General features: G+C 42.8%; 1 protein-coding gene across 1 annotated transcript in view; it reads right to left on the bottom strand.

The window, feature by feature from the left end:
* Window positions 1–12,855, bottom strand: part of DNAH3 (dynein axonemal heavy chain 3) — a 171,731-nt gene that overhangs the window by 103,558 nt on the left and 55,318 nt on the right. The window contains exons 17-21 of the mRNA XM_036766518.1: window positions 10,302–10,455; window positions 9,703–9,847; window positions 6,695–6,906; window positions 1,131–1,222; window positions 4–118 (exon numbers count right to left, since the gene is read on the bottom strand). Of these exons, the coding sequence (XP_036622413.1) occupies window positions 4–118; window positions 1,131–1,222; window positions 6,695–6,906; window positions 9,703–9,847; window positions 10,302–10,455 (718 nt within the window). The remainder of the gene's footprint in view (window positions 1–3; window positions 119–1,130; window positions 1,223–6,694; window positions 6,907–9,702; window positions 9,848–10,301; window positions 10,456–12,855) is intronic.

Below are 12,855 nucleotides of genomic sequence, written 5' to 3'. Positions count from 1 at the left end.
CACCGTGTCCCTGTATTTCGAAAAGTTAAAAATCATGTTGGCCCACTCGGATTTCATTTTATCCATGTTTTTCTCCAGGGAATATTCCTTACTGGCAGCTGCACTAATAGGCTCAAGTCTAAATGGAAAGAAGAAAAAGAAAAAAAAAAACCCGGGAGAGGTGTTTTAACACAGCTTGGAGAAATTCAGAAAGCCTTTGGCCTTATTAACACCTTTTTGACTCACCAGGGAGCACAAGCCCTATACAGAAGCTATCAGGCTCATTAAAATGATGCATCTCCTAGCAGAGGAAATATAAGACTCTAAAAAAAATACCAGGTCTTGGGGGCATTTTCTAGTTTTATTTCTGCCCATTCACCCATGACCTGCTTTCTTTTGAAAAATGCTTCATAAGCTCCCTGCTGCTACATAAATTACTTCAGTTCAGTAAACATTTATTGGTACCTACTATGTGCTAGGTACTGTTAGTGACAGGGAACCCAATGACAAAAACTAAACAGTCTCTGCTCCCCAGGAGTGTATATTCTTGGGCTGAGAGAATTGGAAATCAGGACAATGTTTCAGAGATAAGTAAATTCAAAGATCTTTACCCTCCCCAGTCTTCAGTTTCCTTATTTGCACAATGAATTTGGATGCATCAAACAATCTAGAAGGTTCTTTTCAACTCTAAATTCCATGATTTATTATTTCATTCTCTGGAACAGGTAGCATGGGGTATTTGAAGGCAGAGGGAAATTCAGAAATATCCTACTTTTCATTTTAAGGAATTTCTATTTTAATTGTTTTTTGGGGGGGAGGGGGCATGATTGTTGTCTATAGTCTCATCTCAATTTCCTAATTTCAATTATATACATGCAGCTGGGAATTAAGACTTTGTTAGTAGCTAATGATACAATGAGAGCCTTATTAAGAAATACGATGGAATTTTAAATGCGAAAGAAAGAAAGAGGAAGAAAGGAAGAAAGGAAGGAAGAAAGGAAGGAAGGAAGGAAGGAAGAAGGAAAGAAAAAGAAGAAAAGGAAAGGAAAGGAAAGAAAAGAAAAAGGAAAGGAAATGCACAGATATAGAGCATCTCATAATTCTCTTTGGTCCATGAAAAAATCCTCTAAAGGAAGAGTTCGATTACTTACTTCTCAATAAACTTGCTGATTCCAAATTCCAGCATGTTTAAGAGACAAGTTGTTTCATCTGGCTTTATTTCAGTACCCACTATCTCACTGATCTAAAACAAAGGAAGAAAATAGATTAGACTATAGTGACAAGAGCTAACGCTGAATGCTTCTTATAATACTTTCAAGGCTTGCAGCATGAAACTTAGTCATGTCCGACTCTTCAGGACCCCATTCAGGGTTTTCTTGGCAAAGACACTGCAGTGGTTTACTATTTCCTTCTCCAGCCCATATTCCAGATGAGGAAACCAAGGCCAACAGGGTTAAGTGCCCAGGGTCACACAGATAATTGGTTGGTTGTTGTCCTTTGTTCTCAAAGAGGACCAAAATAATGTCACTGTGTTAGAGTTAAGGTACAGTGTGTCTGATCAGACCAATATGAGCTCAGAACGCTCTACCACAGGTCAGGCACAAATGGTCCGTGTGGGCATTTGGCGTGGAGATGTCTCTAAATTTGCACATAAGTGCCTGAGGCCAGATTTGAACTCAGGAAGATGAGACTTCCTGATGCCAGGACTGGCACTCTATCTACTGTGCCACCTAGCTACCCTGAAGCATGAAATCCTGGATTCAAATCCTACCTCTGAGGCTTATTAGCTCTATGACTTTGGACGGGTTAATTAACTTCTCTGCATCTCTGGCAACTCCCTAAGACTTATCTAAATTTAGGAGGGGTGGAAATCTTCTGCCTCTTCTGATAGCAGAATTGTTTCTCCAACAAAAGGTATATTTAAGGTTTGGAAAGCTACGTATATATTACCTCATTTGACCATCATGACAACCTTGTAAGGCTGGCCCTACAGGTGTTATTATCTGCATTTTACCGATGAAGACACTGAGGTCGACAGCTTAAGTGACTTGACCATGACCATACATTTAGTAAGTGCCAGAGACAGAATTCAAACCCATTTCTTTCCTGATCCCGAGTCCAGCACCATTCTCCATACAACAAAAGGATTTTTCATGCCAGAAGGTTGCCTATATGGTTTGTTTGAAGGCAACGGGAGTTGTGCCAACACTGCTCCAAGGTCCACAGCATGGAATCCTGCCATTAGAGGTTTGCCCTGGTGGTTTAAGTTCTGTCTTCTCCAGGTCCCTCTCTTACAAGATAAGTTCTGCTGTGAGGGGCATCATACTGTCACTTCTACCTCAGCGGAGGAGCCAATGAGTTCAAAGTTCAGTGAGAATAGGGACTTGGAGAAACATGAGAGCACTGCACCCTTGCAGCAGGTAGGAAAGCCGGGAAAGGATTCGGGTCACAGCATGGAGGGAGAGGGGACAGGGTGAAAGACCAGAGCAAAGCTATCACCAAAGATGCACATCAGGATTTCACAATTTTGCCTCTTGGTTGGATATGGTATCACCTTAGAAAGGTGATCTTAGAAGGCATCTTAGAAATCCTCTCTATCCACCCTCCTCATTTTAGAAGAAAACTGGGGTCTAGAAAGACTTGATTTGGCCCAAATTGCCTAGAATCAAATTGTCAAAATACTGTTTTTGAAGCACTTGAGAGCAAGAAACCAGGTTGCCTTAGCGTTTCTCATTCCCCGGGTCTCATGTTAACCATCTCCAGGAATGCTAATTAACCAGCATAAGGAACTTTAAGATTTGCAAAGGGCTTTTTGCACATTACTGATCTGATCCTTATAATAATAACTGTGTAAGATAAACTCTTTTATTCCCATTTTACAAATGAAGAAACTGAGGCTCAGAGGGATTAAGTGAATTGGTAACACATCTAATAAATGTCTGAAGCAGGATTGTTTGGTTATTGACTCTAAGTCCAGAACTCTAACCACTATACTGGGGTGGGCAGGCTGAGGCCTCTAGACCACATGTGGCCTTCTAGGTCCTTGGGTACAGCCTTGTGACTGAGTCCAAGTTTTACAGAACAAATCCTTTTATTAAGGGGATTTGTTCTGTGAAGTTTGGATCCAATCAAAGTGCTGCACTTGAGGACCTAGAGGGCCACAGGCCACAGGTTCCCCACCCCTGCACTGTACCACCTAGGTCTTTTGTGTTTCTCAAACCAAAGGGTCGGGTGGAAACAATATAGTAAATTCCTTTATTCACATATGAAGCTTTCTTCTGCCCTGCTCCATTCCCAGACCAAATTCCTTCCTGGAACAAAGAGGAAAATAAAGCTGGAACCCGCCTCCTCACAACCTCAACCCATCCTCGTTCTTTTGACAACCAGGTCCTCACAGGAAATTCCCAAGCAGCTTCCCACACTAGGGTCTGCTAGCCAGGGTCTGTACTAGGCATGGATTCAAAATAGTTATCATAGGAAGTAGCCAATCATCAGAGAGGATCTGTAGCTGAATGAGACCTCAAGAGGTTGTGTAGTCCAACCCCTTTATTTTACAGATAAAAAGAGAGGGGGCGAGAGAGAGAGAGAGAGAGAGAGAGAGAGAGAGAGAGAGAGAGAGAGAGGGAAAGAGGAAGAGAGAGAAAGACAGAGAGAGAGAGAGAGAGAGAGAGAGATACCTAGAGAAGTTAATTGCCTTAAGATTATACAGGTAGTAAGCACTAGATGTGGGATTTGAATCTATGCACTCTGATGCCAGTCAATGCTTTTTCCACTTTTCAACAAACATTTATTGACTATTACGCCGACAAGAAGGGCAGCTAGATGGAGCCTTAGTGTACAGAGTTTCAAGCCTGGAGTTAGGAAGGCCTGAGTTCGAAACTGGCCTCAGACACTTACTAGCTGTGTGACCCTGGGTAAGTCACTTCACCCTGTTGGTTTCAGTTTCCTCACCTGTAAAATGAACTAGAGAAGAAAATAACAAACCATTTCAGTATCTTTGCCAAGCAAATGCCTAGTGGGGTCACTAAAAGTCAGACATGACTGAAATGACTGAACAACAACCAAAAACGCTTACAAGAAACTCACATTCTACTTAGGGGAAAACAATACATGCCCATGTGATATGTTTAAGCTACTAAAACTTAAAACTTGCATTAAGACTTTTGTGACACCCTGTACAACATCACCATCATCATCGTCATCACCACCATCATCATCATCACCACCACCACCACCATTGCTAACGCTTATAGAGCATGTGCTGTGTGCCAGGCACTGTGCTGATTGTGCAAAGTAAAATCTATCCAAAGTAATTAGGGGAAAATGGTAGGGATGGGCAGGGGACCAGAGAAGGTTTCATTTAGGAAATGACACGAACTGAGTTTCGGATGAAATTTTCACCTTTCCTACTGGCACCCTGCAGAGTTTTCACCCCCATGAGAAAACCAAGGTGCCAACCTCTAAGCAAAATTGTTCTGGAATATTGTTCTCCCGAACTCTGCTGCTAAAATGAACCATTCCTCTGCAGTACAACTTGAATTTATATACGTATATACATATATATGCATATCTATACTACATCTATATATGTATATTCTGTATGAGATAGATAGAAGGAAAGAGAAAGAGAGAGGGGAAAAGTGTAGATAGCATTGTGATTACAACCCCACCTATAAGATGGATGGATTAAACATAGCACTTGCTCTGGGCAAAATCCTAAAGTATGCAGAATTTGTCTATGATGCCCTCCTTTTTCACCCACCTCCTGCTCATCCCACCCTCCAGGCATCCAGGTGGCCTATCAGGGAGAATATCAGTTCTCTCCTCCCCCATGTTCCTCAGTGCCAGACATTCCACCATTCTGGTTCCTTCTGGTGGCTAAAGCATTTCCCTCTCTGGATCCCTCTTTCACAATTTAAGTACCCCTTGAAGGGGCACTGCACTCTCACCAACACCTCGGTTAGTGACCTGGGGATTGTTGGTCTTACATCCTTTCCCCTTCTAGGACAACGATATTTCCCTGGCTGTAACTCTTCCCCTCAGGGCTGGCCTCTCTGTGCCTTATAGAGAAATAGTTAGCTGACCTGAGCAATTAAAGCATGTTGATATACTTGGAAAAGAGTGGGGAGGGAGAGCCATGGGCCTGCCTCTCTGTCTTCCTTCCTTCCTCCCTTCCTTCCCGGGTAATACGTAATATACGTGTGTTCTGACAGTGCCTTTCAGACCCAAATATCATCCCCACATTTGTAGTGTATCCCACTGCTGATGGCTATTGTGGTGATTACAGGTCAGAAGAGAACAGGTAAGTCTACTAGGTCTATTAGGATCCTTTTCAAGACCCTTAAATCACAGCACTACCAACACATAGGGTTAGTCCTCCAGAATGATGTTTCAAAGGAATTTTCTATCTAACTCCTAGGGTCTATGATTCCAGTAGCCACCCAGTGAGATTTATTTCAGTCTGTTTTCACACCACACATCACCCTCACACTTCAGTGTATATAAAAATCCCAACTATTTTTAGGTAGAATATTTGTTATTCGTATTTATAGAATTCAAAGGTTGGAAGGAAAATCAAAAGAGGTTTTCCAACGGAGAGGGACAGTACTTAGGCCAGCTCAAAAAGGTGGTTATCTGTACTCCTTTGTAAGAGCCTGGGCAGGTGCCCCAAGTCTAGGGAGCTAGGGCTATTCCCCTTCTTGGAGAGGTTTTCCTTTGCATCTAACCTAATCTCTTTATGTTATTTAAGTCTCTCATTCCCATGTTGGGCATTCTCTATATAGTATAGTGGTACTGGCAGTATAGTGGTATACTGTATAATGGTCTGAGTATGGTATATGGTATAGTGGACTGAATGTGGAATATGGAGTCAGGAAGACTTGTGTTCAGATCTTGAGAAACACTAGTGGGAGGACTCTGCCTAGGTCAGTCATTCTACCTCAGTTAGCCTCAGTTTCCTTGTGGGTAACATGAGGATACTAATAGAATCCATCCCACAAAATTGTTTTGAGGAACAAATGAGATAATATATAAGCAACATGCTTTGTGAATCTTAAAGTATACTATGTGGTGCCTACTATAGTATTATTATCATTTATTTGGAAAAGGTGACAAGATCACCTATCAGACTAAACCATGGTTCTGGTCTAGCATAGTGGTTCTTAAACCCTTTGGTCTCAGTACCCCTTTACAATCTTAAACATTACTGAAGACCCCAAAGAGCTTTTGCTTATGTGGATTATATTGATCAACCTTTATTATATTAGGAATTAAAATATCTTACTATTATTATGAAAAGATTTTAATCTTTATGGACCCCTTGAAAGGGTTTTGGAAACACCCAGGCATCCCCAGACCACACTTTGAGAAGCATTGCTTCTATCTAATCATTTCTAGTTGGCAAAGTTATGAAGCCCAGCCTGGTTAATTATATGATGGTAGCTGTTACCATCGCTCTCTCGTTTTCCCCATGATCACTGGGAAATGACAGAAAAGAGAAGGACAGAATGGGTTATGGAAAATACCATTGCTCATCACCTGCTTCATGACTATCTTCAACCCAATCTACCCATGATCTATCTCTAAGCCTCAGTAAGAGGAAAGGGAACTCCTCTCTAAAAAGTCTGGGGACTTCTGTTCCATGAGGCTGCAAGAACTTTGGAAGTTAGCTTTAGGCTGGGGGCTACTGAACGCTCAGGAGGGTTGTAGAAGGCACCTGCTTCCAGTGCCGGTCCTTCATCCCTTTATTGCAGGCCACGGCCAGGATAGGAAGATGTGTCTTGAATTTGTCAATCTTGAATTTGACGTTTTCTGCTACACGCTTGGGTCCAGGAAGGTCACTCAAAGTCTTGGTCAGTTTGTACATCATCCTCCACATGTTGCTCACTTCTTCAGTGATTTCTTCGGCATTTAGTGTGTACAGAGGCCCTACAAAGATGGAGAAGTGGAGTTTCAGGTTATAAAGACACAAGTCATATGTTGTAAAACCAAATTCTGTGAACAATGCCTGCCTCAGAAAGGAGCGACAATAATAAATATTTGTAGGGACAGAGGGGCTGAGCTACGATTCAGTTGGAATAGGGAATTCTCTCTATCAGTGCAGCCCAGCCGCCTTCTTGGTAACTTAAAAGTCTTAGTTGTTTAGAGTATTGAAAAGCTAAGTAACCTGTACCAGGCCCACAATTCCATTATGTGCCACAGGCAGGACTTACCTCCAACTGGTTCTCTACTGCTATAGCACATTATATGGCACTTTAAAGTTCATGAAGTACCATATACCATGTCATTTGAGTCTTACAACAATGCTGTGATGTAGCTGTTACAGATATTCTAATTTTACAGATCAGGTTAAGTGACTCATACAGCTAGCAAATATCAGGCAGAATTTGAACCCAGCTCTTTCTGACTCCAATTCCAGGGCTCTATCTACTAAAGTATTTGAATTTCCTGTTCAGCCATATTCTCCCTCTGCACTTCAGCTATTCTTTATTGGCACAGAAAATCAGTTCATCATTCAATAAACATTTATTAAGCATTAATTATTATCTAGGCATTGTGCTAAGTGTCAGGGATACAAAAAGAGGCAAAAGACAATCCTAGCCCACAAGGAGCCTACGATCCAATGGAAAAGGTAAAAAAAAAATCCTTTCAAGTTTTCAGGGAATAGAATTATTGAGAAGCTGCCAATGGTTAATGCAGCTTCCAGTCACAAGGAATTACCCTCCAACCAGGAAGGATTATCACATCAATCTTTCCTCAAGCTTCATTGTCTCAACTCTATCTATGGAGACTGAGGCACCAGCAGGTAAAGAGATCTGCCTGCGGTGAAGCCAAGTGAATGAATAGGCAAGGAAGAAGCCCTCTGCCTCTTAATCCCAGGCTCTTTCTTTATGTTGGCTGCAGAGCCACCATCTGAGGTTGGGTGGTGTTGACAAGAGCCGTGAAGTGATGTCCTCCTAGAGATGGCGATGGGTAGGCCTAGAGTGGCTGTTGCAAAGTGAAAGTGCGTTCGCTTTGTTCTGTCTTTCTGCCATATCTGCTGGAGCAATAATGGCCCCGTCCTGGAAACTTGAGTTTGCTCCTAAATGAGACGCCACCAGGTAATAAGAGCTGTGCCAAAACACAACCATGCCAGTCTGTAACGAAATGAGGGGTTCCGTTAAAGCAGTGATTCTTGATCTTTTGTTGTCGTGGACCCCTTTGACAGTCTGGTGAAGTCCATGGGCCCCTTCTCAGGGTAAGGCTTTTAAATAACTGGAGGAAATGCTCAATTTCAGTTAGAGGTGAGTAAAAATAAAGATGTATGTTCATGGACCCCTCCAAATCTATCCAAAGACCGCCCCAGGCTCAGAACCCCCAGACTAGATGATCTCTAAGGTTCCTTTCAGTTCCCCCAAAGAGGGGAGAGAAGGAAGGTGGGTCAGGCTAGGGGGATGTCCATGAACCTTTAATCACATCTGTCTGAAATGAATCTTTGGAGGGCTTTCCCATAATGCCAATGGGTCTGAATAGACCCAGTAGGACTCTTGGTCAGAGTGAGGCTGACTTACAAACAACCCCATTTATACCTCTTACCAGAAGTGCTGGCCTTAAGGAGGTGGTTTGGGTTGGGGAAATGTGTTTCGCTGGGATGTGGGCAGTTTACAGGCTGCTATGTATGGAAGTTTAGTATAATGGAGTGTGAAATAGCGGAGAGAACACTAGACTTAGCCCTGGGCTCAGATTCTGACTCAGATGCTAGTCAAGTTACTCAAATCTCAGTTTCTTAATTTGTACAATAGGGAGGGGAAATCTATGACATTTATCAGGCGGTGTAGTGGATAGGAATAAAATATGGAACCTGAGGTCAGAAAGACCTGAGTTAGCTGTGTGACCTTGAACCAGTCATTTAATGTTGCTCTGTCTTTGTTTCCTCGTCTGTAAAATGAGGATGACAATGCACTGACAGGACAGGGCAGTGGTAAGGATCAAATGAGATAACATGTGTAAAGCCACCTGCAGTTTTTAAGTTATATGCAAAATGACGGTGATTATTATGGAACGAATGTGGAATTTGGAGCCAGAGGTCCTGAGTTCAAATGCCTGTGTGATCTCGGGCAATTCACGCCGTGTCTTTGAGACTCAGTTTCCTCGTCTATAGAAATGAGTGGGTTGGGATAGATGACACCTAAGAGCTCTCTAACTCTAAATACTATGACCCTGAAGGTGTGTGTGCATGTGAATGTGTTTGTGTTTTATAGAAAGAGTTGATGGAACCTCTCTCCTTTCTCAAGGATCAGGCTGAGGCAGTTACCTTAATTTGTGATAGCCTGGAAATAGTCCTGTGCTTCCCACCCTAGTCCCTCAGTCTCTATTTCTTACTCTCTGTCTCTCTCTGTGTCTCTGTCTCTCTTACTCTCTCTGTCTCTCTCTCAGTCTGTCTCTCTCAGTCTCTCTCTCTCTCTTTCTGGACATGTGTGTGTATGTGTATATGTGTCTGTCTGTCTCTGTCTTTCTCTATATCTGTGTGTGTGTGCATCTCTCTCTGTCTCTTTCTCTCTCTGTGTCTCTATCTGTGTATCTCTCTGTGTGTACATTTCTCTCTGTCTCTATCTCTTTCTGTCTCTGTGTGTATCTCTCTCTGTCTCTCTCTGTGTCTCTCTTTCCTCCCCTTTTCTCTCCCCTCTCTCTCCTCTTCCAGATCTGCCCAGTTCATCATCACTCGCCCCAGCGCATCCTCCTCACCATTCATCCACTCTTCTGATTTGGTGAAGAAGTTGTAGGCTGTCATCCAGAGCTGTTCAAAAGGCACCTTGTTGGTCATCACCACCTGCAGAAGGGGGAACTTACTCTTCTCCTTTTCTAACAGCTCCTCCTCTTTGTTGATTGCCTGTGAAAAGCAAACGGCACTGTCACCCATCCAACTCCAATGCCCTCTGCCTAGGCTCCTAAATCACGTGGTCCAGCCTCAGCCCAGAGGCTGCCACACTTAAATCCCATCTCTCACTTTTTGCCCTCTCACATCAAGACGCAATCATAGAGAGCCTAGATCTAGAGTTGGAAGAGGTAACTGAGGCCATCTCATCCAACCCCTCATGTTACAGATGAGGAAACTGAGGCCCAGAGTGGTTAAGTGACTTGTCTAAAGTCACAGAGGTAGTATGCATCATACGTACTCTCCACCCCTCCTTGAGGCAGAGTCACAATTCCGATTTTTAGTCATGGCATTCACAGGTACCAGAAAATGCAAGAAGTCGTTTAACTGGTTCTCAGTTGCAAGCCACAAAGAGACTCAGCTCTCTTTCACCCAGCGCCTTTCCCTCCCCAGTCCCAGAATCACAAACCTCAAATTCCACTAGTGCTGTTTCCAGGTTTCTAGTCAAGTCATTAAGTTTTTCAACGTTGTTCTTCATTTCCTCCATGTTTACCACTTCTTTCTTTCGAAAGCTCTCTACTTCTTTGAAATAGTTCTCAAGCTTCCCCTCAAATTCCGCACACCTGAATCAAAGACAGCCCCAGGCATCTAATGAGTTCCAGCTGGGTCCATTTGCAATGGACAGTAGGTACATGGAGCCCTCCTACAGTAGGGCCTGGGGAAAAGGGGGAGACCCCTGATATTTTGAAAGAAATAACTGCAAAGGGGTATAATTTAGAGAGCTTTGAAGAAGGAAATCAGGAGGCCCACATAGTACAGCCATGCCCACCACTGACTTGCTGTGACTTACCATGTGTTTCAGTTTCTCAATCAGTAAAATGTGGGATTTAAAATGTGGCTTAATTCTCTCCTATTATTATTGTGGAAATAAAATGGGGTGTTTAATCAATGTGAAAAATATAAAGCAATATAGAAATGTAGAGAGACAATGTGGCGTAATGGATAGAGAGTCATCCTTGGAGGGAGGGAGACCAGGGTCCAGCAGCTACCTCTGGCACATACAGGCTGGGTGACCCTCTCAGTGTCCTGGGCCAGTAATGTCAGACTCAGATAGAAACAGGATCTCTAAATCTTCTATAAGGATCCCCGAAGACTGCTTAGACAGACTTAGAAAACCACTTAATAACATTATCTGTATTCTATTATGGGCAGCTAAGTGGTACAGTGGATAGAATACCAGGCCTGGAGTCAGGAAGACCTGAGTTCTAATCTGGCCTCAGACACTTAACTAGCTATGTGACCCTGGACAAGTTGCTTAATCCTGTTTGCCTCAGTTCCTCATCTATAAAATGAGCTGGAGGAGGAAATGGCAAACCATTCCAGTATCTTTGCTAAGAAAACCCCAAATGAGGTCACAAAGAGCCAACAAGACTGAACAAAATATTTGTCAGTCAACAAGCATTTATTAAGAATCGACTATGTGTCAGGCACTATGCTATTCATCTCTATTCTCCTATTTACTCCGTTCATCCTGATTGTCTTAAATGAGAAATAATTCTAGGGGAATTTCTTATTGTGTTTCTAGGACCAGAGCACACCACAAGGATTTATGCCCATGGCCCTATGGCAAAAGGGCTGGGTACAACTCCAAGATGCCAGACTTCTCCTTCAAATTCTGACAAGTAGGTTCCAATCTTTATGGACAACACCCCTGACAGGTATGCTTAGATCCCAAACACAACAAAACCCACAGATGACTGAGTCCCATGCAGGGAGTGGTGTTAGCATGCAGACTCTGGCCTCCTCTGAAACATGGCTGCAACTTTTAATACCCATTTAGCTATGAGATACTTTCTTCTGAGTGCTCTTCAATATTCAATTCAATTCAGTATAAATGTATACAGCCCTATAATGAACAAGGCATTGTGTTAGGCCTTGGGGATTCAAAGAGAAGAAAGGAAAATATTCATTCCTAGATCTTGAGCCAGAAGGGCCCTCAGAGGCCTAGATCTGGAACCCTTCTCCTTTGACAGACGAGGAAGTGGAAGCCTAGGGAGGTTAGGAGATTTTCCCAAGGTCATGAAGGTTTAAATGGGAAAGCTGGGAGGGTTTGAACCAGGGTTCTTTGACTCTGGAGCTTCTTTCACTGTCTCACACTCCCTCCAAGTTCCGCTCTCAAGGAGTTCGTTTTCTATGAGATGGGGTTGGGGTGGGGCACACAATAGGAACACAGATAAATATAATGGGGGGGGGATAGGGAATGATAGGCAGCTTGGTGGCACAGTGGGTAGAGGTCCAGGCCTGGAATCAGGAAGACTCATCATCCTGAGTTCAAATCTGGCCTCAGACACTTACTAGCTGTGTGACCTGGACAAGTCACTTTACCCTGTTTGCTTCAGTTTCCTCAACTGTAAAATGAGCTGGAGAAGTAAATGGCAAACCATTCCAGTATCTTTGTCAAGAAAACCCCAAATGGGGTCTTGAAGAGCCAGACATAACTGAAAAAAAAAAGATTGAATAGCAGCAACAGGGAATGAGAACGACAAAAGAAAGATGTAAAACGTTTCAGGAAGATGTGAATCCTGGAGAAGGTACCTGAGTAGAGGATTAAAACCTGAAAGGCAAAAGAGAGAAGGGCATTCATTCTAGTCATTGGGAGTGTATAAATTCAGAGAGAGGAAAAGATCTACGGAGTCAGGGGAACGTTAGCTGAAACACAGAATGGATGAAAGGGAGTGATGTGAACTAAGGCTCAAAAGGTAGGTTGGCATCAGACTGTGGAAGGACTTAAATGTCAAAATATGGAGTCTGTATTTTCTGTGGGGGGGTTGAATTTTCTCCTCTTCCAATTTATTAATTTATTTGGTTTCAGTTTTTCAACATTCACTTCCATAAGTTTTAAATCTGTGTTTTTTTAATAGGCAATATGGAACTAGAGGAGACATTTGAGTAGTGGAGTGACTGTGCCTTAGGAAAATTTTTTTTGGCAGCTGTGTAAAGGAAGGAAAATCTATTTAGCAAGA

Source organism: Trichosurus vulpecula, chromosome 1 (genome assembly GCF_011100635.1).
Source record: "Trichosurus vulpecula isolate mTriVul1 chromosome 1, mTriVul1.pri, whole genome shotgun sequence".
In the NCBI taxonomy this organism is placed as follows: Eukaryota; Metazoa; Chordata; class Mammalia; order Diprotodontia; family Phalangeridae; genus Trichosurus; species Trichosurus vulpecula.
This window is presented reverse-complemented; position numbering and strand designations above follow the sequence as displayed.